Source organism: Equus caballus, chromosome 19 (assembly GCF_041296265.1).
Source record: "Equus caballus isolate H_3958 breed thoroughbred chromosome 19, TB-T2T, whole genome shotgun sequence".
Classification (NCBI taxonomy): domain Eukaryota; kingdom Metazoa; phylum Chordata; class Mammalia; order Perissodactyla; family Equidae; genus Equus; species Equus caballus.
Window position 1 is genome coordinate 44,671,502 of NC_091702.1, and position 26,991 is coordinate 44,698,492.

The 26,991-nt window shown below is 44.9% G+C and overlaps 1 protein-coding gene across 4 annotated transcripts in view; it reads left to right on the plus strand.

The window, feature by feature from the left end:
• SLC12A8 (solute carrier family 12 member 8) overlaps positions 1-26,991 on the plus strand; it is a 129,799-nt gene that overhangs the window by 8,662 nt on the left and 94,146 nt on the right. For all 4 annotated transcript variants that reach the window (XM_070243642.1, XM_070243641.1, XM_023623604.2 and 1 more), the window contains 2 exons: positions 18,135-18,281; positions 22,416-22,607. In XM_070243642.1, the coding sequence (XP_070099743.1) occupies positions 18,135-18,281; positions 22,416-22,607 (339 nt within the window). The remainder of the gene's footprint in view (positions 1-18,134; positions 18,282-22,415; positions 22,608-26,991) is intronic.

A 26,991-nucleotide genomic window follows, 5' to 3' on the forward strand; every position in this document is an offset into this window, starting at 1 on the left:
TGCAGTGGCTTGGGAATGTGTGCGTGTGTGTGTTTGAGGACCTACTGAACTTCCAGCAGGTACAAGTCCTGTTCCAGGAGCCTCCACCCTCGGGCCCTTCACTAATGTGCGATGTGGTTTGGTGGTGGGCTTGGACCTGGGAACTTGGGTTCCAAATTCTGACTGTGCCACTAGATGTGCTGGGCCCTGAGGCAAGTTACTCAAGGGCTCGCAGTCTGTTTCCACAACTGTGAGGTGGGGTGAGCGCACCTGATTTTCAGGGCTTTTATGCCATACGTGGAAGGAGCTGGCCCAGTGCCTGTCACATGGGGAGCACTAAACACAATGCGTGTTCAATGATTGGATGAAGCACATTTCACACTGAAACCCAGTAGAGTAGGCTGTTTGTGAAACATGGGGCTGGAGAGCTAAGGAGCAGCTGGTGCCAGAGGGAGGTGGATGGAAGGCTAATGACCTTAGATTCTGAGCTTGTCTCTGCCAGTCCCTGGACAGAGAGGACTGTGATGGACATGCTGTGTCAGGAAGATTATACTGGCGGGAAAGAGCGGGTGGCCTGAGACAGGGAGAGAAGGCAAGCAGGTAGGCTGTGTGAGGTCTGAAGTCCAGCAGGATCAATTCCTTTAGCGTCAGGAATAGTGAGAAAATTCAGCTCAGCTTACCAGGTATTTATTGAGTGCCTGTTCTTGCCAGGATCTCCAGATCCTGCTGGAAATGTTCAAACTGAAATCTCTTAATTGCTATGGAATAAGGAATGCCTCTAACTAATCTGAGGCTTTTGTCTTCCTTCTCCCAGAGTTGGATGGTCGTCAGAGAAACTTAAAGGGAAGCTGTGTCATGCTGTGGCACGAGAACGAGTCACCAAAGGCCACAGTTTACCTAGTACGAGTGACTCGTAGTCATCTTCTCCATCCAGCTTTCCTCCAGAGACTTGCGCTCCAGCAGGAGTGGGTCCATGAGGACCCTTTTCTGGGAAGTCTGTGCGCTAAAGTCTGGCTGGCCTGAGTTAATCACCCTAGAGAAGAGCCTGAAGCAGACCCAGGGAGTGGGTGCCCTGTCAGACCGTGGCTTCTGGCCCAAGTGTGGAAGGTGGTATCTCCAGGTTGGCTTCCAGGGTGTGACCCACCTCTGGCCTGTGCCATTCCCCAGCATTGCCTGACTTCCTGCCTTCCCTTTCTCCCTCTGTCCTCCCCTCCTTTGCTCTCTCCCTGTCTCCTCCTCCTCGGTTCAGTGGCTTATCTAGGTTAGCTTGGCGCAGTAAGATTAACAAAGAGAGTCCAGTCAAGCTGTGGGCACTGGTGAACAGGGAGGTAGCACTGGCAAGAGAGGCAGATAGAAGTGAACATGTCAAGAGACAGAGGGGTCCTTAGAGATCCTCTGACCCAGTGCCCTTGCTTAGCATGTCAAGAAACAAGCCCAGAGATGTTGCATAACTTATCCAAAGACACACGCAAAGAGTGGCAGAGCCAGGCTGGAACCACGGCCAGTGACCCCACCATACAGCTCTGGGTTGATCTTAATGCATCCAGTCTTTAGGTTATAATGTGATCTTGAGCATTGGTGTCAGGCTTCATTGCAAAAGCTTTGCTCTTGTTTCCTGCACCCTCATTAGCCAGTGTACAGCTAAGAAACAATTTGTATTTTTGCTATTCATTTTTCAGGCCTATTTTGGCATCTTTTTTTAAAGCCAATATGCAAAGCGAGCTTTGCATGCGAGGTGATAGCATATTGCTTTATTAGTACATAGAGAAATGAATGCAACTGAGGAGAAAGGAAAAGGGAACCTAAGACAAGACTGTCTTGTTAGCCCCTCCTTTTACAGATAAAGAAACTACGGCCGAGAATAGTTGGGTGGAAGAGAAGGGCTCACATCCGGGCTTCTTGGAGCCATGACCCCTCTCACCTTCCCAGTTTTTGTAGAGCCTGAAGCTTGTAGGATTTTTAGAGATTCTGTTTAGTAAAAAGGTTACAAGTTACCAGTAAAGAATTAGGTATAATCTTTGTGAGGGTCTCAATGTAAGTGAAGGGTCTTGAAGCTTAAGCTGTTAGCTTCACTGCAAAACCACCAATGGTACCTGGACAGAACCCGCTTTTGGAGGTGGCAGAGGAAGAGAGGCTTCTCGTTCTGGAATCTGGGAGAGAAGAAGGGGCCAAAATCATCCTCAGGGTTGAGTTGAGTCTGAGACCTTCGTGGGGGCACCGTGACCCTTTCCTGCTCTTTCTCCTTTGTCTTTCCATTTTATAGCCCTGTTCGTTACTTAGCCTAGGAGGTCATCCCCAAAAACCAGAACTGGGCCAAAAATGCTGCATATTTGTAAAAAGTGGAATGGAGACATTTTCTGGATGAAGGTGTCCCAGAAACTGGGATGAAAGTGATTCTTCACTGAAATGAATTATTCTCTCTCATTTGTACCCAGAGGATCTTCATTTATGGACACGACTGAGTGATGCCATGCAGAAATCAATGCCATTGAAAGAAGAATTTACTGCTTACATTTCCCATGAGAAAGGGGAATGCCACACCATGCAGGGCCACAGGGGAAGCAAGGGGTTCTGGTCAGGAGGCAGAAAGGGGAGTGAGGGGAAACCTAGCCCAGAGCCTTTATTGGGATTTCCATGGGAAAGGCGGAGCAGAGTAAACTGCTCAGGACTGGCTGATTTGAGTAGTTCTGGTGAGCTTTGGGCTATAAGGTGGTCACTAGTTGCCTAGTACCTGGCCCTGGGATGATTTAGGGCTGGGGGAATATTGGCTTGGTGTGTAAGAATTAGGTAAAGGGGGTGGTTTGGGGAATAGACTTGAAATTGGTTGGTTTGCAAATGAAAAACATGCTCCTGGCCAGCGCTTTGCTAATCTCTAAGAACTGGTTAACCCTGGCAGGATCAATCTCTCCTCAGCCAGCAAGATGTTTAAGATACCCTAACATCATAAGATACGGAAAATAAAAAACATGATTAATCCATTCTGCCTAGCTGTGGATGAAAGGACTAGGTGACTTCAAAGCTTCTTACTGCCTTAGGGCATACTTCATCCATGGCCAGATATAGAAAAAATATAGTCCTGGCCATCATTTAATATATTGGGGTTTGCGAGGAGAATCCTACAAGCTGTGTTGATGACGCTGAAGCACTATTCTTGCAATTTGAGGAAGGTGCCACTAGGTGGTGCTCAGACTCTGGTCTGGTCTGAACATCCTGGTTTCCTATAGGGGTGGAGGGCAGTTTTAGCTTATTTTTCCATTCATTTTATACTTTCTCTGACCAAAATGTATCTCTTCAAGATAACAGTTTAAACACTAGATAGCTCTATATTCATAGAACGACATCAAATAATTGTAGTAAGATTGAAAGAAATATACATACCTGAGTATAATTCAATTCACTATCTTTTTGCTTTTCAATCATTAAGTATAATGTAATCTGATTCTTAAAATTGTTTTTTTTCCCTGAGTTTTCCTACCTTAATCAAAAGACTATGGTGGTTATAGTGGTGGTGGTGTGCTTTACCATAGCTTGGCACGAAAAGTCTTCAGAGGTAGCACTTACTCAGGCTTTGATGCGTTTCTAATAGGATAATGCTTGACGTTACCGATTCTCGGAAGAAAGATCCTATTTACATTTCCTTTGTTTCTGTTTTGGTGTATGAGTATTTTCGTTTTCATATGAACAGGCATAAAGAAAGAAAAAAAGATAGTGGAGTAAAAACCACTGTTCTGTGTGAAAAATTCTTTGATGTTCTTTTCCTAACCTGCAGATAGCTTGTAAATCACATCCAGGGTCCCTGTCAGCAGGGACAAGATTTAGGTACCTACTGATGAACTTGAAGCCCTGGTGGCCTAGCAACCCTTACTATGCCAAAAATAGTTGTGTCTCATCCAGATGATAAATTTGCTCTAACATGAATCCCAGTGTTCATGGAATTGAACTTAAAAGAAAACAGAAAGCCATAACTCGTTTTGAGTTACTTTCCCTTTGTATTTTAGTCGGTTATCAGTAAAGAACAATGCAAAGCAAAAACGAATTCTAATTTTTTAAAAAAGATATGCAATTTTAAGGACAGACATCAATTTTACAAAAGGCTTCACTATCTTTAAGTGTCCTGTCATCCAATACGTTAAAATGTGATTCGAATCACAGGCGTCTTTGGTGAATCCATCCATTGCATAAAAGGAAGTTGAGTTATAAAGAGTACTACTGACTCTAGGTCAGCATTCTCTTTTTAAAATATTTCTAACAAAGTGATGATTTTTTTCTTTAAATAAAAAATGTTAATAGTTCTGTCATAAAAGTACTGCATACATACAATAAAAAATTTAAATAATAGAGAATGATGTAAAATGAAAAGCCTTCATCCTTTCTTCCTTCACCACCATTCCCCAGAAACAGTCACTGCCAATGGTTTCTGGTTTTCATTTTCCCTAGCGGTTATTATTATAACTGTAAATAATCTATTCATACCTCAATTTCTTGACCACGTTATCAATTTATTATCAGTTCACTTCTTGCTTCCTGATGTGGAAAAAGAGGACATTGGCACGTTTACTCTTCCTTCCATTTGTCTTGTTTCATTTCTAATTTTTTGTTAGATTATTATTTTTACATGGTCAAGATTTCAAAAAATTATACTTTTTTCTGTCATTATAATGAACATTTCCAAGTTTGTTATAGTTGGTTATAAAAATTTTAAACCTATAAATAGCATTTACAATAATAAGATGTGTGTGTGTGTCTAACTGAATAACCAAGTGACGTTATTGGACTCTTGGAGAAGAAACAATCTTAAGTTGTTAAAGCTTTGCTGCTTCTGAGCAACAGGATCTTAATTTCTTTCAAGTTTCTTTTCATTCTTTTGGTTCATATGCAGCTACTGCTGTTTCTTATATCTCGTGTCACTCTTTTTTTGGTGATTCTCTTATCTTTTGCGTGACAGTAATTTTTTTCATATATGGATCAGTGGTAGTAAATTACTCTTTCCTTTTCTAACTATAGAACTGTGGGAGGCCAAATTTTTTTCATGTACTTCAAAAACAACATTTTGCGACAGATTGAATGCAGAAGTAGATATGAGAATCCAGCTGTCTTCCATCAGGCCAGACAGTAAAACAATTCGCAAACTGGGTAACGAGGCCTCTCTTTCCACTAAATGTTTTTGTTTCGGAAAGTAGTTATTTTTCATGGAAATATATTTATTTATAAAATAAATATCATTGATTTTAGCAGATAATGGGCTTATCATTGTTATTTTTAAATGATTAATAAATATTGTAAAAATTTCTCTTTAAATTTCTAATATGGTAAATACTGATAGGTATAACTCACATAAACAAAAGTTCTTTGGGGTCCTCAAAAAAATTTTTTTTTTTATTGAGTCATTGATAGGTTACAATCTTGTGAAATTTCAATTGTACATTAATGTTTGTCAGTCATGTTGTAGGTGCACCACTTCACCCTTTGTGCCCACCCCCCACCCCACCTTTCCCCTGGTATCCACTAAACTATTCTTGGTCCATCGTTTTAAATTCCTCATATGAGTGGAGTCATACACAGATTATCTTTCTCTCGCTGGCTTATTTCATTTAACATAATTCTCTCAAGGTCCATCCATGTTATTGCAAATGGAATGATTTTGTTCTGTTTTGCAGCTGAGTAGTATTCCATTGTATATATGTACCACATCTTCTTTATCCATTTGTCTGTTGCTGGACACTTAGGTTGCTTCCACGTCTTGGCTATTGTAAACAGTGCTGCAATAAACATTGGGGTGCACAGGACTTTTGGGATTGCTGACTTCAGGCTCTTTGGATAAGTGGGATGGCTGGATCGTATGGTAGTTCTATTTTTAGTTTTTTGAGGAATCTCCATACTGTTTTCCATAGTGGCTGCACCAGTTTGCATTCCCACCAGCAGTGTATGAGGGTTCCTTTTTCTCCGCAACCTCTCCAACATTTGTTGCTATTAGTTTTAGATATTTTTGTCATTCTAACGGGTGTAAGGTGATATCTTAGTGTAGTTTTGATTTGCATTTCCCTGATGATCAGCGATGATGAGCATCTTTTCATGTGCCTATTGGCCATCAGTATATCTTCTTTGGAGAAATGTCTGTTCATGTCTCCAGCCCATTTTTTGATTGGGTTGTTTGATGTTTTGTGGTTGAGTTGCGAGAGTTCTTTATATATTATGGATATTAAGCCTTTGTCAGATATATGACTTGCAAATATTTTTTCCCAGTTAGTGGGTTGTTTTTTTGTTTCAATCCTGTTTTCATTTGCCTTGAAGAAGCTCTTTAATCTGATGAAGTCCCATTTGTTTATTCTTTCTATTGTTTCCCTTCTCTGAGAAGGCATGGTGTCCGAAAAGATCCTTTTAATACTGATGTCAAAGAGTGTACTGCCTACGTTTTCTTCCAGAAGCCTTATGGTTTCAGGTCTCACCTTTAGGTCTTTAATCCATTTTGAGTTTATTTTGGTGAATGGTGAAAAAGAATGGTCAATTCTCATTCTTTTACATGTGGCTTTCCAGTTTTCCCAGCACCATTTGTTGAAAAGACTTTCTTTTCTCCATTGTATGCCCTCAGCTCCTTTGTCAAAGATAAGCTGTCCATAGATGTGTGGTTTTATTTCTGGGCTTTCAGTTCTGTTCCATTGATCTGTGCACCTGTTTTTGTACCAGTACCATGCTGTTTTGATTACTGTAGCTTTGTAGTATGTTTTGAAGTCAGGGATTGTGATGCCTCCCGTTTTGTTCTTTTTTCTCTGGATTGCTTTAGAAATTTGGGGTCTTTTGTTGCCCCATATGAATTTTAGGATTCTTTGTTCTAATTCTGTAAAGAATGTCATTGGGATTCTGATTGGGATGGCGTTGAATCTGTAGATTGCTTTAGGTAGAACAGACATTTTAACTATGTTTATTCTTCCAATCCATGTACATGGAATGTCTTTCCATCTCCTTATGTCGTCATCCAATTCTCTCAGAAAGGCCTTGTAATTTTCATTATGTAGGTCCTTCACTTCCTTAGTTAAATTTACCCCAAGGTGTTTTATTCTTTTTTTTGCGATTGTGCATGGTATTGTATTCTTGAGTTCTTTTTCTGTTGGTTCATTACTGGAGTATAGAAATGCTACTGATTTATGCAAATTGATTTTATACCCTGCAACTTTGCTGAAGTTGTTGATTACTTCTAACAGTTTTCCAATGGATTCTTTGGGGTTTTCTATATATAAGATCATGTCGTCTGCAAACAGCAAGAGTTTCACTTCTTCCCTCCCTATTTGGATTCCTTTTATTCCTTTTTCTTGCCTGATTGCTCTGGCCAGGACCTCCAGTACTATGTTAAATAAGAGTGGTGATAGAGGGCATCCTTGTCTCGTTCCTGTTTTCAGGGGGATGGCGTTCAGTTTTTGCCCATTGAGTATGATGTTGGCTATGGGTTTGTCGTATATGGCCTTTATTATGTTGAGGTAGTTTCCTTCTATGCCCATTTTGTTCAGAGTTTTTATCATAAATGGCTGTTGGATCTTGTCAAATGCCTTCTCTGCATCTATTGAGATGATCATGTGGTTTTTATTCCTCAGTTTGTTGATGTGGTGTATCACGTTGATTGATTTGCAGATGTTGAACCATCCCTGTGTGCCTGGTATGAATCCTACCTGATCCTGATGTATGATTCTTTTGATGAATTGCTGAATTCTGGTTGCCAAAATTTTGTTTAGAATTTTTGCATCTATGTTCATCAGTGATATTGGCCTGTAGTTCTCTTTTTTTGTGGTGTCCTTGTCAGGTTTTGGTATCAGCGTGAGGTTGGCCTCATAGAATGTGTTAGGAAGTGTTCCATCTTCCCTAATTTTTTGGAATAGCTTGAAAAGGATAGGTATTAAATCCTCCCTGAAAGTTTGGTAGAATTCCCCAGGAAAGCCATCTGGTCCTGGGGTTTTATTCTTTGGGATGTTTTTGATTGCTGTTTCAATCTCTTTCCTTGTGATTGGTCTGTTCAAATTGTCTGCCTCTTCTTGAGTGAGCTTTGGGAGATTGTAGGAGTCCAGGAATTTATCCATTCCCTCTAGGTTATCCATTCTGTTGGCATATAGTTTTTTGTAGTATTCTCTTATAATCTGTTGTATTTCTGCAGAGTCTGTTATTATTTCTCCTCGCTCATTTCTGATTTTGTTTATTTGAGCTTTCTCCCTTTTTTTCTTTGTAAGTCTGGCTAGTGGTTTGTCAATTTTATTTATCTTCTCAAAAAACCAGCTCTTTGTCTCATTGATCCTTTCTACTGCCTTTTTTGTTTCAATAGTATTTATTTCTGCTCTGGTTTTTATTATTTCTCTCCTTCTGCTGACTTTGGGCTTCATTTGTTCTTTTTTCTGTAGTTCAGTTAGGTGTGCTTTAAGGTTGCTTATTTGGGATTTTTCTTGTTTGTTAAGATGTGCCTGTATTGCGATGAATTTTCCTCTTAATACAGCTTTTGCTGTATCCCATATGAGTTGGTATGGCATGCTATCATTTTCATTTGTTTCCAGGTATTTTTTTATTTCTTCTTTAATTTCTTCAATGACCCATTGCTTGTTCAGTAGTGTGTTGTTTAGTCTCCACATCTTTGTGCTTTTCTCAGCTTTTTTCTTGTAATTAATTTCTAGCCTTGTAGCACTATGATCTGAGAAGATGCTTGCTATTATTTCAATTTTTTTTAATTGGTAGAGGCTTGCCTTGTTTCCCAACATATGGTCTATCCTAGAGAATGTTCCATGTGCACTTGAGAAGAATGTGTATTCAGCTCCTTCAGGGTGGAGTGATCTATATATGTCTATTAAGTCCAATTGTTTTAGTTTTTCATTCAGCTCCACTATTTCCTTGTTGATTTTCTGTCTGGATGATCTGTCCATTGATGTGAGTGGGGTGTTGAGGTCCCCTACCATTATTGTGTTGTTTTTAACATCTTCCTTTAGGGTCCTCAATAATTTTTAAGAATGTAAACGAGGTTGGAGACCAAAAAGTTTGAGAGCAGCTGTTCTAGCGACTGAATATACATTTTAAACTCTTCACAGTTTATTTGGAGTTACTTCGTGTAGAATGGAGGAACGTGGCAGTGATCTGGGCCCTGTTGTCAACCCTCTTCTCCCATCTTTCCTGCTGTACGTGCCGCATCTGTTACTTCCGCAGACCTGAGGAAGCCCTCGAGATCATGTGACACCAGGGAAGGCCTGTGGCCCAGGTCTGCTCCAGGGATGAGCTCCGGACTTGGAGCTTCTCAGGTGCCTCGGAAGACGGCTCTTCTTTCTGCGGCCCTGGGCTGGGGCATCGTTTGCTTCTGCTTCACCCCTCCAAGCCCACCTGCAGGGATTCCTCCAAATGTCTAATCTGCTGGCGGCACTTGTTTTCCTCCCTTTTTAGTTATAATTATAGTTTCATACTTGAAAAAAACCCCACATCTTTTCTGTCATTTTCATGGTAACTGGGAAGGTGGAAAAGCTCTTACTCTGCCATCTTAAAAGAGGGGCTTAGGAGCCAGCCCCAGTGACCTAGTGGTTAAGTTCAGCACACTCCACTTCAGCAGCCTGGGTTCAGTTCCCAGGCAACAGACCTACACCACTATGTTAGCAAGCCATGCTGTGCTGGCGGCCCACATACTAAAAAATAGAGGAAGATTGGCATGGATGTTAGCTCAGGGCAGATCTTCCTCAGCAAAAATAAAAATAAAAAAAAAAGAGGTGCTTAATGTCAGCACATTCTAAAACACATTCATTCATTCATTCAACTAACTCACATTTAGTAAATACCTCTTCCATGTTGGGCATTTGGAGTACAAGAGTGAACAAGCTATTTTTTCTTTATAAGTGTCTGGGTTCCTTTTATTTAAAAGAAAATAGCTTTTATTGAAGTTATTATTTATTTTGAAACTTTTTAAATTTTGGTAAAATTTCACACTCAGAGAGTTGCAGTAGTACAAAGAAGCCCCATATATTCTTGACTCAGATTTACCAGTTATTAACGTTTTGTCTTTTTGCTTTATCATTTGTGTACTCTCTCTCTCTCTATGTTTCTATTCCATATATATATTCTATATTCTAATACAGATTATATTCTATAATATATATTTTTTTTCCCAAGCCATTTGAAAGTAATTTGTAGACATCATGTCCCCTTATTCATAAGAACTTCAATGTGTATTTCCTAAGGACAAGAATTTTTTTCAGCTAACCACAGTGTATCTATCAAGATCATTGGTAAATCCTATTATCTGATCCACAGTTCCGCATTCCAATTTTGCCAATTATCCCCCTAACATCCCATAGCTTTTCCCCAGTTTAAGATCATACATTGTATTTAGTTATCACATCTCCTTAGTCTCTATAATCTGAAACAATTCCTTCGTCTTTCTTTGTCTTTCACGACCTTGACATTTCTTGAAGAACACAGGCCAGTTATTTTGTGGAATGTCCCTCAGTTTGGGAGATGACACCTCATGATTGGGTTTAGGTTTTGTATTTTGGGCAGGAATACCATAGAAGTGATATTGTGTTCTTCTCAAGGCATCATATTATGAAGTACAGGATTTCTGTTTGTCTCATTATTGGTGATGTTAATTTGGTTACTTATTTAAGGTGGTGTCCACTAGGTTAATTCACTCTAAAGTTACTAACTTGCACTTTGTAATTAATAAATAATTTGTTGGGGGTACTTTGAGACTATGGGAATATCTTGTTCCTCATCAATCTTTCACCCACTAGCTTTGGCATCCATGGATGATTCTTAGCAGAATCAATTACCATCATGCACCACATAACAATGTTTCAGTCAGCAAAGGACTGCATCTACAACTGTGGTCCCGTAAGATCAGTATCATATAGACTAGTTGTATAGTTGACTATACCATCTAGGTTGTGTAAATACACTCTATGATGTTTGCAAAATGATGAAATTACCTAACAACACGTTTCTCAGAATGTATCCCCATTGTTAAGTGACGCATGACCGTATATATTACTGTGATGGTTGCAAAATGATGATTTTCTAATACCATCATTCCTCTTACATATATTAACTGATCATCTACTATACAGAAGGACTTTCCCTTCTTCTTCATATTTTAATTAATTAGTATCTATATGGACTCAGATTCTTATTTTATTTCACAAATATTCTGTTGGTATTATTATTTATTTAGCGCTCAGATTATTTCAGATTTGGCCAGCAGGAGCCCCTTCAAGCTGGCTCCTGTGTCCTTTTGACACATCCTCATTATTTTTTTTTAGCACTTCCTTATGTTCTGGTACTAAATAGTCCAGGCTCATTTTATACTTTCTCTGCCCCAGCCCTGAATCAGCCATTTCTCCAAAGAGCTTTGGTTCCTTAAACTGAGGAATGGTATTTAGAGACCAAGATCTGGGTGTCAGGTATGTTCATTGCAACTGGGGTGTCTTTGCTTATAGACCCTTAAGTGAACAGAGAGAAGGAATATAAATATAGTTAGAAATATGTATACAGTCATGTGCCACATAACAATGTTTCAGTCAATGACAGACCGCATATATGATGGCGGTCCCATAAGATTAGTACCATACAGCCTAGGTGTGTAGTAGGCTATACCATCTAGTTATGTGTGAGTACACTCTGTGATGTTTGCACAATGGCGAAATCGCCTAACAATACATTTCTCAGAACGTAACTCTGTCATTAAGTGATACATGACTGTCTATATATTTACCTAGCTGTGTATTTTTCTATATATATTAAAAACTGTCAATTCAAATGGGTACCTCTAATTCCAATTTATCACCCCAGGGTTAATTCTTCTATTTTTTCCTCTTTCCTTAGTTGCAACTCCCTTCTCTAATAGTGAGAAACTTGACTCCCATCAGTATATTTACTTATTTGCTCAATCTTACAATTCACAGAAATCAGATCCAGAATTGGTAATTCCTACCCCTGCAAAAAACACACTTTCTGTCTAGAATTTAAATCAGTTTGTAGTTATTCTTATCTTTAGATGGACAGCTCATAGTCAAAGTAGCACATTCAAAAGTTACTCTGCTCAGCTTGTTTTCCACCTTCAGTGTGCTTATGTTGTTCATTTAAAATACAGTTTGGTTAATTTGTTTCTCTTTGCATTCTATTTTAATTTTTCTTTCTCATCCTTGTTGATTTTGATTTGATTTTGTTTTATTTTGAGTACGTAAAACATTAACATACTTCTACAAGTCAAAACTACTCAGTACTTAAGAATTCTTAAGTGGATATGGTATTGAGTGATCCACTGAAGCACCTAGAAGAATAAACCTATTGCCACTGATTTTTAGCTGGTTTGCCTGTTATTGGGGGAGGGCGTTAGGGTTGGTGTTTCTCCTCCTGGTGTTAAACGCAGGTAGACTTTCCAGCAGCAGCCTGAGTCCTGCAGGAAAGGCTCTGCCCTTTTGCCAAGGAGGCTGGGAGGGGAAGGGGAAGCTCATACATGTGGCCATGGCATTGCTGCTGTGAGACGGTACCAGGGGTCCAGAGCACTGTCTCTGGGCTCTGAGTCCTAGGGGCAGAAGTGGCTACTCTGCGGGGAAGGAGCTGATGTGTGGTTTTACGAGGCGGACCTTGAGCAGGGATTTCCCATCAGCATCGATGTTTTCACAGCGTCTGAGGGTCTTGCCACTCCTGGGGCTGTGTGGTTTTGTAAGCAGGTCGTGTCTTGGGAGATTCCCAGCATTGGACACGGAGTAGGATGCACAGGCATGGAAAAACCACAGATCCAGCATATGTAGGAACTACTGTATGTAGACACTGGCTTTTGAACTCATCCTGTGGCAGAAGAAATGCACACTGCCAGGAAGATCTCACATTTCTAGGAATGACGACATCAGTATTGACCAAGGGCGTGGCCCAGATTCGAATCCAGGGGAATCAGACTTTGACTACACCACGTGGGTCCTTGCCTCCTCCACTGCTGAGCTGTTTCCATTTCCAGTATCAGTCGGGGTGGCAGAGTGCTCACTGGAGGTGCATTCCACAACTCCTAGGACAATACAGAGGGGGCTGGCTCCCTCGACGCTGGCACTGGGCAGAGGTTAGAGAGCCAGCTTTCAGGGCTGAGCTGTAGAGCAAGGATGCACCTGAAACGTGAGGATGAGTTAGCAGGGGAAAATAGCAAATGCACGGTCAAGAAGACCTCTTTTCTTTCCTTTCCTCCCAATTTCCCTGAAGAAATCCTCACTCGTATTTAAAATTGTGTGTTGTGCTTCATGCTTACAAAAAGCTTTTACAATTCTCATTTCATCCAAACTGTCCAAAAGCCCCACGATGCAGGTATATAGCTCTCTGCATCTTATACAGGTACCGCAGGTGGGCTCTGGCCCCTGGAGCCCGTGGCGCTGCTGGGCCCCATGCCGGCTCCAGCTCCAGGCGCCCGTTCAGAGCCAGAGGAAAGCAATGTGCGCCCACTTTGCCCAGTGGGTCACAGTTCAGCAGCGGCTTGGGATACTCTCTGAGGTGTAATTAACAGTTAAATAATTAGCTCTCAGAGAGCAAACTGCCGGCTCACGTGTGTATCCTCCAGGCAGAGCAGCCTCCTTGGCTGCGCTTTGTCTGGGAGTAGGGGGCAGGCCATGTCTTGCTTTGACCCACTCCCGACCCGAGTGGGCAGAAGCAGAGTTTCTCACCTGGCTTCTTTTCCTCCAGCAGCCAGAAGAGAGAAAAAGTGTCATCTCACATCTCAGAAGTGTTCTTTAAGGCCTGGCAGGTGGCCTGTGGGAGGTAGATGGATGTTTGAGACAAGGGCCCCTGGGCGTGAGTGAGCCTGTCTCGTTGCCTGGGGCAAAACCCTTCTCTCTTCCTCAGCTCAGCTTGCTGGGTGTAGGAAGTGAACATTTCCTCCCCTGGGCAAGTTTCGGGTGCAACTTCCCCACCTTTCTAGATGCTCAAGAGTAGAGATTCTCTATTCACAGGAGCAAGACTTCTACCTCTGTACTAAAACACCTGCTGGGCAGCCGTGGTGTTTCCAGTGTGGGTTGCAGTCCCCTGGGCTCAGAGGGACCAGGGACCTCCCAAGTTGTCCCTGCCAAGCTGAGGGTGCTCAGGAAATAGAGGAAACTTAGCCTTGAGCACGTGTATGGTGCCCATTCTGAGGGACTGCTTCGTTCCTCGCTCTTCTTTATCGTATTTCTTAGTCCCCACCTTGCTTCCCAGTAGACTCCAGACCTGGCACAGTACACGTCCTATTGTCACCTCCCTTTCCGCACAACCTGCTGTGTCTATGTCATAGAATGTTGAATGTGACTCTTGTTATTTTGGAATTGATGACCGGGACCCAAATCGGAGGTCAATGAGGTTCTAAGAGAGTTGTCAACAGTTGGGACCACCTCTCCCCTGGGGCTAAAAAAGATAGCCCAGAGCTGGTCCAGCTATCATGTCTGCTCACCCCAGCCGTTCCACTCCCCCTCCTCTGGCGACAGAAATGACTGGGCAGAGGTGTAGAGGGGGACTGTGAGCCACAGCCTTTGCAGGAGGGCGTATCTGAGATGAGAGGGGTTGCTCACCCTCCTGTAGAGGAGGGAGTTGGGTATGAGGTCCGGGAAAGTGGAGGAGAAGCTGATATTCTGTCCTCCTCCTGGATGTCTGCTTATGCTGCAGACCCACTGCTCTGCCCTCAGCCTCTCTGGGCAGGAGCCAAGGGGAACTAGAGAGAGCCGGCAGGGCCAAGCAAGAGCAGGGTTGTAGAGTAGCCAGTCGTGATACTGGGATTTATAATAAGAAATAGATACTTGGTTTTCATCCCAGTTCCTTGCAGAGAGCTCCTAAAACCTTTGGAATTTCCTAAGTGATAAACCCCTTTCAACCACAACTGGGTTTATGTTAATGAGGTGACTTTTGGAAAGCACCTAAGGATGGGGGTGGTTGCCAGGGGAACCGACCATCTGATTAGAGGATTAGAACTCACAGGGGAGGGGAGTGGGGCTGGAGGTTGAGTCAATCACCAATGGCCAATGATTTAATTAGTCATGCCTGCATAAATGAAGCCTCCAAAAAACCAAAAAGGAGAGGATTCGGAGAGCTTCTGAGTTGGTGAACACATGGAGATCCTGGGAGAGTGGCTGGAGTGGGTATGCAACCTCCATGCCCCTTCCCCATAGGTATCTCTTCCATCTGGTTGTTCCTAGATTATATCCTTTTACAATAAACCAGTAATCTAGGGAATAAACTGATTTCTGGAGTTCTATGAGCCTCTCTAGCAAATTAGCCGAACCCATGGAGGAGGTCATGGGAACCTCTGATCAATGGCCCATTGGTCAGAAGCATGGGTGGCAACTTGGACTTGCAATTGGTGTCTGAAGTGGGTGGGCAGTCTTACAGGACTGAGGCCTTAATTGTGGGATCTGACGCTGTCTCCGGGTAGATAGTGTTAGAATTGTAGGATCTCCAGCTGGTGTTGGAGAATTGCTTGGTGTAGGGAAAACCCCCACATGCTGGAATTGGTATCAGAATCGGACCATCCATGGGCCAAGTAGTCACTATAGGAGGTAGCTGGTTTGAATTGTCTAGCCAGTACTCTCCTAAAAGGTCAACTCTGGGGCAGTAGTAAAAGGCTGAGGGGCATCCTTAAGTAGTGAGGCTGGAGGACGTGGTGGAGGAGGGAGAGGTGAAAGAACGGGTCACCCAAGCTGGCGCTTCTGTGTTGATGCCTGGGGCAGCCGGTCAGTGCAGGGAGGCCCGGAAATATCCCCTGCGAGCTCTAGATTCCCTATTTGGCATTTTATTCTAGCGTTCTCTGTCTCATCCTCTTTCCCTTTTTCTGTGCTTTTGTTTCTTCTTCCTTCTCTCTCTCTCACTGGGCTTAGTCGGTCTCTCTCTAAGAACATCAGGGTTGCAACCAAGGAGTCAAACTCAGGCTCCTCCTCCAGCCTCTGAAGAGCAGACTCTGGGGACACTTAGTTACGGTCTTTTGTCACTTGGTAAAAAAAGGTAGGCACGCTCCCATAGAGATCCCGAAATAAGCTGTCATGGCTCGGTCACCGTTTCCAACCTTTTATACCTTCATTCGCAGGGTACAGGGTCTCCCAGAGTTTCCACCTCATTCATCTGTGAAGCACCTTTTTGGCTGATTTAGTCCAGTGAGATCCAGGGAGTGAAAGGCTTTCCATACACCGTTAGGTAAACAAACAAACAAGCGAAACAGCCTTCAGAGTGGAAACACGAAGGCTGGGGTGAAAGAAGAATACAGTTTCTAAAATTATAAGCGGAGTTGTATGGGTAAAGGCAGATGTCTTCACAGTTAAGCAAAGTCCAGGATGTTAGAAATTGAAAGCCGAAACATTGAAATTTAGAAAAGAAAAGGGAAGGAACCTGTGGCTGAGGGCAAAGCACAGATTTTACAGTCTGGAGAGGGGGATTCAAACCCCGACTGTGGGGCTCGGGGCCGTGTGTCTCTCCTCCCAGCCTCTCTTTCCTCGCCCGTGAATGGGCCCTCGCCCTCCTGCCTCCCAGGGGTGTTGTGAGGACCAAAGGAGGGAACTGATGTGGAAGCATTATTACTCTCTGTTGCTGATTGTTGCTATTGTTACTACTGTTTCTAATAAATAATCCGCCTGTAACTAGCCATGGTAGGAAGCTGAACACAAGCAGAGACAGGAAGTCGTGCCATGTCCTGACTTTGAGATTAGGATCCTAGAAAACAATCCTATGTTCACCAAACAGGTCCCTTGGTACCATTTGTTCAAGGACAAGCAGAGGTTGGCAGGGTCTTCGCTCTGAGTCACCATGACCGTTCTCACATTTACTGACTTTCAGGGGATTCTTCAGTTGTGGTTTGTGAAAGACAAGCAAACAGAAATGTACACAGATAAAAGGAGTCAGGGAGTGATGGGGGACACCACAGAGTCCCCTGGCCCATCTGGCTGGTTTCGTTGACGTCCCTGATGATTTCTCAAGGCCCTTTCTGGATCTGAGTATATGATGTGAGGGAAGAAGGGGAGCTGGGATCCTCCTGTTGTTTAGACCAGGCCTAGCTGACCTGGTTTTGACCAGGGCAGAGGCCCTTGGTCCTGGATCATGGGTGCGTCCATTGTTCTCAGCCGTTCAGGAGCCATGCCCCTGTGCCTCTGACCTTAGATTTTTTTTTCCTGTCCTCTTGATTTTTCTGCCTTCTCGCTGTGTTTATAGATCACGTACACACACCAGTTAGACTCACTGCCCACGGTGGTTCTGAGTTGGGCGCCTCCCCCTTCCTCCCGCCCAGCTGAGATTCATTAGTCACTGCTGTGGTACTTTGAAGGCAGTGGAAGACTCTTCTGATGTCTGAATTTAGATTAATTACCAAGCCTGTGCAAGAGCAGTTCACAGCATGAGCTGCTACTGGTTTTGTTTAAGATCATTTTAGTATTTCCACAGGTTTAGTCTTTTTAGTAAAGCGTTTCCATTTGAGCATTCCATAAGTGCCTTTGTTATTTTTGATTTGGAAAAATGAGGGAGGCCTCTGTTTAACCACTTATTAGCCTCTGATTCGAGACAACTGCAAAAGGATGCCGTAGAATCCTGGGTATGGAGTGGAAGGGGCCTTCAGATCACCGTATCAGCCAGTGTTCCGTCAGGAAAACAGAAACCGCCCTAGGTACTTTAAATGTGGGAATTTAATACGCAGAATTCATTACAGAAGTATTAGAGGGCCCAGAGGAGCAAAAAGCGTAAAGTTACCCCAAGATTAGTAACTGCTGGAAGCTGCTGTCCCCTCTAGGACTGGAGGACTGAAACGGAAAACGGCATTACCCAGAGCTCGTGACCATGGCCTGAGCTGGAACCCAGGATCCCTCAGGCACTCACCCACAAGTGACATACAGACCCTCTACCTACATTCCAGTGGCCGGAACTCAGTCCCGTGGCCACATCCACCTGTAAAGAGGCTGGAAAACGTAGACCACTGAATGGCCAGCTGAACAGCCAGTCTCTGCGACATTCCTCTGGTATGGGAGTCACTGCTGCTGGAGAGAGCAGAGACCCTTTTGCAGACTCAGTCTTCAGGACCGTGTGTGTGCACACACGCCTGCCCTGGCACATGGGATGGCGCAGTTTAAAGCTGAGTTCTCCCCGCTCCCCCTGTCCACTTCCCCCGCTCTCCCCTTGCTGACCCTCCTGAATGCTGCTGAGCTGACTTCTGTGTGCTCTGTTTTCAGGGGGCCCTGGCCCAGCCCCAGCCCTGGTGGAAGAGCCAGCTGTTCGTATGGGAGCCAGTGCTGTTCGGGACCTGGGATGGTGTGTTCACGTCCTGCATGATCAACATTTTTGGGGTTGTCCTTTTCTTGAGGACTGGCTGGCTGGTGGTGAGTGATGAGCTGGTGGCCCTGGAGCCTCTTGTGGGCCTGTAACGTGGAAAGCTCCGTCACTCTTGGGCATTCCTCAGTGCAGGCGATAGACTCCTGAAGCACAGATGCTCCAGAACCATGAAATGAGATGAAGTACATTGAGCAGCTAGCGTTGCTTTTTCAATGAGAATCCTGAGAACCTGGGCCTCAGACAGAGGTTCCAATGGAAGCCTCACCGTGGATTTAACCACAGAAATGTGAGCACAGAAGTCAGGGCCCATCATGGGTGGGGCTAGAGGTGAGTCAGAGAGAGCAGAGTGATGGCGAGTTTGCCTCCAGTTTGAGACCCTCTCCAGCTTTCCTGGTATTCTTCAACTCATCTGGTGCCTCCTGGAGACACCAGCTCCTCACCCACATGGTTGCCTTCCCGCCCTATGCCCGGACCCTGTGTGTAAGGCTGTGCACGGGGGAAGGTGGTCAGAGGCGCAGACTGCCTACCGCTCAGGGCCATTCCCTGGGGCAGACCCTCGCGCACGAGATCATGGGGGTCAGTTTGTCTTCCTCCGTGCAGGGAGGAGCCAGGGCCTCTTTGTCTTATGTGAAAGCTTCCTGGGACCTTCCAGACAGATGTGTGTCCTGAGCGACCTTCTCAGCCTTCACACAGAGCTTTCAGTGAACCAGACAGGCTGTTGAGGGAGAGGGAGACGGGGAGGCAGAGGGAGAGGATACTGGAAAAACCCAGGTCCTCCTCCTGTCTTTCTCCTTTACTTTCACACAGAGAACACTTCGCATCTGACACTTCTGTCACCAGATGTGTGATTTTTTTCCCTACACCAAGCAGTTCTGTGACACCAGCTGGGTGTTCCAATTTAACTCAATTCTAACTCTGTCCACCTGGAGATAGCATCAGATTCCACAGCTTGAGGTCTCAGTCCTACAAGACTGTCCCCCCCACCCCACTTCAGATGCTGGTCACAAGTCCAGGTTGTCACCTGAGCTTCTGACCAACTGGCTGTAGATCAGAGGTTCCCAGGACCCCCTCCTCAGGTTCGATTAATTTGCTAGAGCAGCTCACAGAACTTAGGGAAACACTTAGGTTTACCAGTTTATTAGAGGTTATGATGAAGGGTACAGGTGAACAGCCAGATGAGGAGATACACGGGGCGAGATCTGGGAGGGTCCCGAGCACAGGAGCTGAGCTTCTGCCCCATGGAGTAGGGGTGCGTCACCCTCCTGGTATTTGGGAGTGTTTACCCCCTGGAAGTTCTATGAACCCTGTACTTTGGGGATTTTATGGAAGCTTCCTCATGTTGACATTATCAATTATTAACTCCATTTCTAGTCCCCTCCCCTCTCTAAAGGAGTGGAAGGAGGAGTGCTGAAAATTCCAAGCTTCTCATCATGGCTTGGTCTTGCTGGTGACCGGCCCCCATCCAGATGCCGTCCCAGAGTTGCCTAAATAGGACAAAAGATGCTCCTAGTGTTCTTGTCATTTAGGAAATTACAAGGGTTTCAGGAGCTCTGTGCCAGGAACCTGGGATAGAGACTAATATATATTTTCTATTATCCCACAGAGGGCAGAGAGAGAGAGAGAGGTGTGTGTGTATTTATTTTAAGGGATTGGCTCATGTGATTATGGGGGCTGGCAAGTCCAAAATCTATGGGATAAGCGAGATGCTGGTAAGAATTGATGTAGCACTTTTCAGTCCAAAGGCTGGAAACTCAGGCAGAATTTCTGAGCTGTAGTCTGGAGACCGAATTCCTTCTTTCGGAAGCCTCCGTCTTTGCTCTTAAGGCTTTCAACTGATTGGATGAGGCCCACCCACCTTATGGAGAGTAATCTCCCTTTCTTAAGGTCAACTGATTGCAAATGTGAATCACATCTAAAAAATACAGTTACAGCAACTTCTAGACTAGGGTTTGACTAAACAACTGGTCACTGTAGTCTAGCCAAGTTGACACATAAAATTAACCATCGCATATGCAATTTCCAAGGGACTATAGCTTCACTGTGGTGGGGCATATGGGGTTCTTAGTCCCCTCCAGAGGCCTGGGTGATGCCAGACCTTCCTAAGCTCTTGCTCTACTCCATATCCAGGCCCTTAGCTCAGGGATCAGCCTTATCCATAGCCACAGCGGGTCTGATATTTTCCTTTATTAATGTGTGGAAAGCTTATAGCAGAGTTAGCAACCTCTCTGATGCAGATGCTAAGAACTCCTGCCTCTCACACCCCTCCCAGACGTGCAGGGCTCCCACTTACAAAAGCACAAAGCCTCCAGCTCAGCCTCCTCGTCCTGGAAGGCAGTCTCTGGCTCCTGGGATTGGCCTCTGATTTTCCCCTTCCTGGGAGCCACCTCACTGCCCAGCACTTCTCCAGCCCGTCTCCAAGGGAGACCCATCAACCTGATCACGGTGGCAGAGGAAAGCCTGGCCGCTGACTGCCTGGGTCCCTGGGCTCTGCTTCATGCAGTGGATGGTTATGGGATGTTGGGAGGAGAGAAGGGCAGGCTCTTTCTGTTTTGATTCTTAAGTCTTTAAGGGCCTCCTTTTAACCCTTCCACTGGGTGATTTTTTTTTTGAGAAATGGCTATCCAGAAGTATCCAAAGTGAAAGTACAAGTTGTATTAGTTATCTATTGCTGCATAACAAATTACCCCTACACTTAGCAGCTTAAAGCAACAAATATGTATTACCTTGTAGTTACTCTGGTTCAGGGATCTGGGCGCAACTTACCTGGGTGCCTCTGGCTCGAGGTCTCTCATGGGGCTGCGGTCAAGCTGTCAGTCAGGGCTGCAGTCTCATCTGAAGACTCTGCCAGGGGAGGAGCTGTTTCCAAGATCACTTGTGTAGTTGTTGTCAGGCCTTGTCACGTGGCCTCTTCATAGGGTTGCCTCATTACATGCAGCTGGCTTCCCCCAGGGCCAGCGTGCAAGATGAAAGCCACAGTCTTTTTAGATCCTCATTTCAGAAGTGACAGCCCATCACTTCTGCAGTATTCCGCTCATTAAAAATGAGTGAGTTGGTCCAGACCCCACTCAAAGGGAGGAGATTACACAAGGGCACAAATGCCAGGAGGTGGGGATCCCTGGGGCCACCTCTGAGGCAGCTTACCACACAAACACATCCTTTTGCCCTAAAAGGATCTCTACTTTTCAGTTCTGACATTAGTTTTACCTGAAAAATCATATTTGATCATGAAAAAAAGGTGAATGTGAAATGCCAAAAATAAGATAGACCTTCTAGGAGATGGCATAAAACAAAAATAAGTAGAGGTCATGCCAAAATCATTTTTAAATAGACAATATTAACTCTAAAGAATAATTTGGCAGCATACTTATGTTTGGAAAATGTTAAAGTGGTGGTTTTGGTATGAAAACTTAAAGATTGGCACAGGATATTTTATTATCACATGCAGACAATTTAAAAGCACAAACAAAGGAAGAAAATAGTCATTCTGTAATTTCCTTAAAAATATAAAATCAGCAAAATGAGTAACTGTCCTAATAAAACATAATCATGCTCTCTTGGAGCTCACAGCCCAGAGTGAAGAGGGGCTTGGAAACAGACTCAGTATGATAAGTACTGTGATAAGGACTAAGCCCTGGGTACTGTAGGAGCCCTGAGGAGGGGTCACAGGGCCAGCTGCCTGGTGGCGGAATCTCCTAAACATGGTCTTAAAGGATGCTTTGGAGTGAACCTGGCCAGGAAGTGGAATGAGCAGGGGTCAGCACTTGGGGGACGGGATAGGACACACCAGGTGCCTTCACCTGGGCCACGAGCAGGGGTACTGGGGGCTTATGCGCAGAGGGATGAAAGGGACTGGGGGGGCGGGGTGGCCAGGGGTCAGATTAGGAGGAGCCTCATGGATGTATTAAGAGACTTTGCCTTTACCCCATGGGTGATGGGAAGTCATTGAAGAGTTTGGAGCAAGGGCATTTCCCTTCATGTGGAATTTCTTCCAGGCCGTATTCTTGTGATGCTGCCTTTGTCCTTTTCCAGTGGCCCCACCTTTGCGGCCCAGCTTCCCAGTCTTCCCCCAGTTGCTACCCTGGGGGTGTGGGGGGAGGTGGTCACTACTCCCTGGAGGGGCCGCACCTGACCAGGGCTCCTTATCCTAACCGCTGACCTTGCTCCTTCCTATTCCACCGCAGGGCAACACGGGCGTCCTCGTGGGCGTGTTTCTGGTCTCCGTCGTCATCCTGGTGGCCCTCGTCACCGTGCTGTCTGGCATCGGGGTCGGAGAGCATTGCGGCGTGGGCAGCGGCGGTGTCTACTCCATGATCTCCTCGGCGCTCGGGGGGCAGACCGGAGGCACGGTGGGACTGCTGTACGTGTTCGGACAGGTGAGCTGGGCCGCCGGGGCAGGGGGGCTGTGCCCTGAGGCCACCTCGGGCCGGAGCTCTTCCCCTGCCGTGCTGTTGGCCACCATCTCCCCGTCCATGCCCTCATTTGCCCTGCTGAGAGGCAAGCTGGGGGAACTGCCCCCTTTTACAGATGGGCAGACCAGGCTCTGAGAGGGACTCAGAGGCAGAGCCGGGCCCATGTCCAGCCCTGCCTCTTGGTCCAGTGCTCCTTCCTCTGCCAGACTCTGCCTCAGCGAGTCCTGACTGGACCAGGGAGGCGGACCTGCGCTGGGACTGTTCTGGCTGCCCATTCTAGGGAGCGGAGTGCCCGACGGTGGTGGGAGCCCAGGTGGCAGCCAGTGGCCCCGTCCCTGCAGTGCTTTTGCACTGAAGAGGGGACATTTTGCTTGTGTCAAGGACTTTCCTAGAAGCAGGCACTTCTCAGATGAGCTGGCACTCTAGGCATTGACAGCCTTCTGGCCTTAACCGGAGGCTGACAGCCCGGTGTGGACGGGCCCTCTGAGGAGGAGAATACGAATGAGGGGGCTGCTTCATCAGAGCGGGGGACTCAGGAAACCAGAGAGCAGGGAGAAACGCGAGGCTTGTTTAGCTAAAACACAGGGACGGTGACCTAATGCCGAGGAAACCGAGCGCAGACGTTGAGAAGCGGCTCTTTGTAAGCACTTCTTGGCTTGAAAAGGGCTTTTATGATGGTGCAAAGGGTGGTGGGTGTTTGCAAAAACGGCTTAAAGAAAAAAGTTTGTCTAAATAAGAGCACCAGAGTCTTCTCAAAGAGAGCATTCGTTTCGCTTCTTTTATTTTTAAGCAGCAGGGGTGGGGTATTTTACCACAAATACGTCTGAGTCTCCAACGGCACAGAGCTGTGTACGTGCACGTGTGTGTGTGTGTGTGTGTGTGTGTGTGTAGGGCAGATGCATGGAAGGCAGGCAGACTGCGTTCTTGAAACCCTCTTGACTTTCTTGGAGAAAGGTCTTTAAGCATAGTAAAGTAATAAACAATCAGTTCACTTCATTACCCTGGGGATTTGTATAGCCATTTTTTTCCTTCTCTGCTATTTTGTAGCCAGGCAGGCTGCAAGATGGGCAAACAGCAGCTCTCACTTTTCCCGCTGCCTGGGTGGACAACACGCTTGTCTCTTGAAGCAGATACCACAGATGGGGGGGCCAGTGCTGAACGGGTGGAAAGGACCCTTGATAGAGAGGGAGCTGGAATGTTGACAGTCTCCTGTAGAGGGGCTGACTTGGAAGGAACGATGTTCACAGAGATGTTTTCTACAAGCTGGCAGCCACCACTGGAGAAGCCATTGCATCAGCATCCCTGCTTGCTTTGCCTTCTCTCCATCTGGGCCTCGGTCAGAAACATCGGCGCCCCTCTGGTCAGCATCTTAGACCTGCCTCTGTGTTGTCTGTAGCTGACTTGGGCGGGGCTCTCTGACCAGGGTGTGGATGCTGCGTACTCCTTTTTATATGTTGCTGGATGCAGTTTGCTGGTATTTTGTTGAGGATTTTTGTGTATATTCATGAGGGATATTGATGTGTAGTTTTCTTGTGATATCTTTGTCTAGTTTCAGGATCAGGATAATGCTGGCCTCATAGAATGAGTTGGGAAGTCTTCCCTCTTCTATTTTTTGGAAGAGTTTGTGAAGGATTGATGTTAATTCTTTAAATGTTTGTTAGAATTTAGCAGTGAAGCCATCTATCTGGTCCTGGGCTTTTCTTTGTAGGAAATATTTTGATTACTAATTCAATCACTTTACTTATATAGGCATATTCCGATTTTCTATTTCTTTTTGAGTCAGTTTTGGTAGTTTGTGTCTTTCTGGGAATTTATCCCAATTCATCTAGCTTAATTTATTGGTGTATAATTGTTCCGAGATTCCCTTATAATCCTTTTTATTTTTGTAAGATTGGTAGTAATGTCCTCCCTTTCATTCCTGATTTTAATAATTTGAGTCTTCTCTCTCCTTTTTTGGATCAGTCTAGTTAAAGATTTGTCTGCAAAGAACTGATTTTTGGTTTTGTTGATTTTCTCTGTTGTTTTTCTGGCTTCTATTTCATTTATTTATTTTATTATTTGGGTTTGGTTTGCTTATCTTTTTCTAGTTTCTTAAGGTGGAAGGTCAGGTCATCCTTATTCTTCCAGGCTATGATTGGGGTTTCTTAGGGTCTCTCTTCCTGGCTCTTTGTGTGTGTGTGTGTGTGTGTGAGGAAGATTCGCCCTGAGCTAACATTCGTAGCCAAACTTCCTCTTTTTATTTTGACTTGGGGAAGATTAGCCCTGAGCTAACATCTGTGCCAATCTTCCTCCACTTTATATGTGGGATGCCTCCACAGCATGGCTGATGAGTGGAGTAGGTTTGCACCCAGGATCTGAACCTACGATTCCTGGTTCTTATTAACCCCTAACCCCTTCTTTCCAGGGCATGCATGCACTCATTTATTTTTAATGATCGCCAGAGCAGATTATCTGGTTTGCCCCAGAGCAGGGGGTCAGCAAACTTCTGTAAAGAGCCAAATAGTAAATATTTTAGTTTTTGCAAGTCATACATCTCTGTCACAACTGCTCAGTTCTGCTCTTGGTAGTGCAAAAGCAGCCACAGACAATAGAAAAAATGGGCATAGCTGTGTTCCAATAAAACTTTATTCCCAAAACATACAGTGAGCAGGATTTAGCCAGGAGGCCAAAGTTTGCCAACCCTTCCTCTAGAGCGTCAAAATTCAGAAAGTATACGCACTTAAAATAATATTTTTAAAGCTTGCAAAATCTTTTCATTGCCCTGCATCCTCCAAAAGCCTTCCCCACTCATCTCTCTGAGGTGCTGGTGGCAGGTCTGCTGTGTGGTGCCAGACCCTTTGGCCAGGGGAGTTGACGATGGACTGAGGCCCCTCCCTACTCCCCGCCCCACTGACCTCTGTAGGTCTGAGGGCTTATTTGGGGCTCCTCACCCTGGACACCAAAATATCCAGCTTCAGCCTGCAATAGCATTGCTAAAAGCATTTATTAATGGCCATGTGCACGTACTGGGCTCTATGAAGAAACAATGGAGGATTTTTATAGACCCGATATAGGCCTGGGGGTTTTGTTATGGGAATTAACACGTAGGCAGGACATACAATCAACTAACTTGAACCTTAAACCAGGGATTTCGTGTCAGGAGAGGCATGTACAGGCAGCTCTGGTTTCTAGGTAGGTACCCAGAGATGAAAAGAAAAATGCCTATAATTGTGAAAGTGCAATTTTTCTAAAACAAATACCTTAAAATGGAGTCATTACGCCCTGAAAATAGGTGCCCTTCTCTCTTTAAAGTGGTGAGTGGTACCCCCTGCTTCCTGTGGCGGGGGGTTAGAAGTTTCTCTGTAGAGAATGAAAAGGGAAAAGGATGCCCGTGATTATAAACTTTAAGAGGAGATAAAATACTTTTAAAATATAATAAACTCTGGACATATTTATACATTAAACAAATGACTGGGATGTTTTCCACCAAAGAGTGGTGTTCATGGTTGGGAGGTAGACCACTGTGGGGCGGTTGGATTGCCCTGGGGAAGGGCTAGCAGTCGCTGGTGTCCACACCCCAGGCCAGAGCTCAGGCCAGTCCTGAGTTCGCCAGCAGTGAGCAGAGTGTGGGGGAGGCCTCAAGTCCTAGACGCAGGGGGTTACATGCACCCAAATGTAGTTTTTGCATAAACAGAATAATACTCTTAATATGTTTTTGTTGTCGTTGTTTTTCCTTTATAAAATTCTTTTAAAATTACAAAAGGATATTCATTGTAACCGGTTAACACATCAGAGAGAATGTAAAGAAAAAGTTGGTTTCCCTCCTAAAAGGGTTCTGCACCCAACTCCCGTGTGTGGGGAGGGTGTCCCCCCCATGCCACCAAGCAGTTCTCCGACACCAGTTGGGTGTCCTACCATTCAACTCAGTTCTGACACGATCTACCTGGAGAACGCGTCAGATCCCACAGATTGAGGGCTCAGTCCCACGAGCCTGTCCTCTAATTCAGATGCCAATTGCGAGTCCAGGTTGTCACCTCTACTTCTAACCAACTGGCTATAAATCAGAGCTTCCCGTGACCCCCTCCTTGGCTGCTATTAATTTGCTAGAACAGCTCACAGAACTCAGGAAACCAGTTTACTCACGAGATTGTTGCTTTGTTGCAAAGGATATTAAAGGGTACAAATCAGCAGTCAGATGAACAGATGCATAGGGTGTGTTCCTCAACAAAGGAGCTTCTGTCCTCCTGGAGTTTGGGGTCCTGGCACAGTGGCATGTGGAAGTTCTCCTTTTGGGTTTTTATGGAGGCTTCATTGCAAAGGCATGATTGATTAAATCATTGCCCATTGGTGATTGACTCAGCCTCCAGCC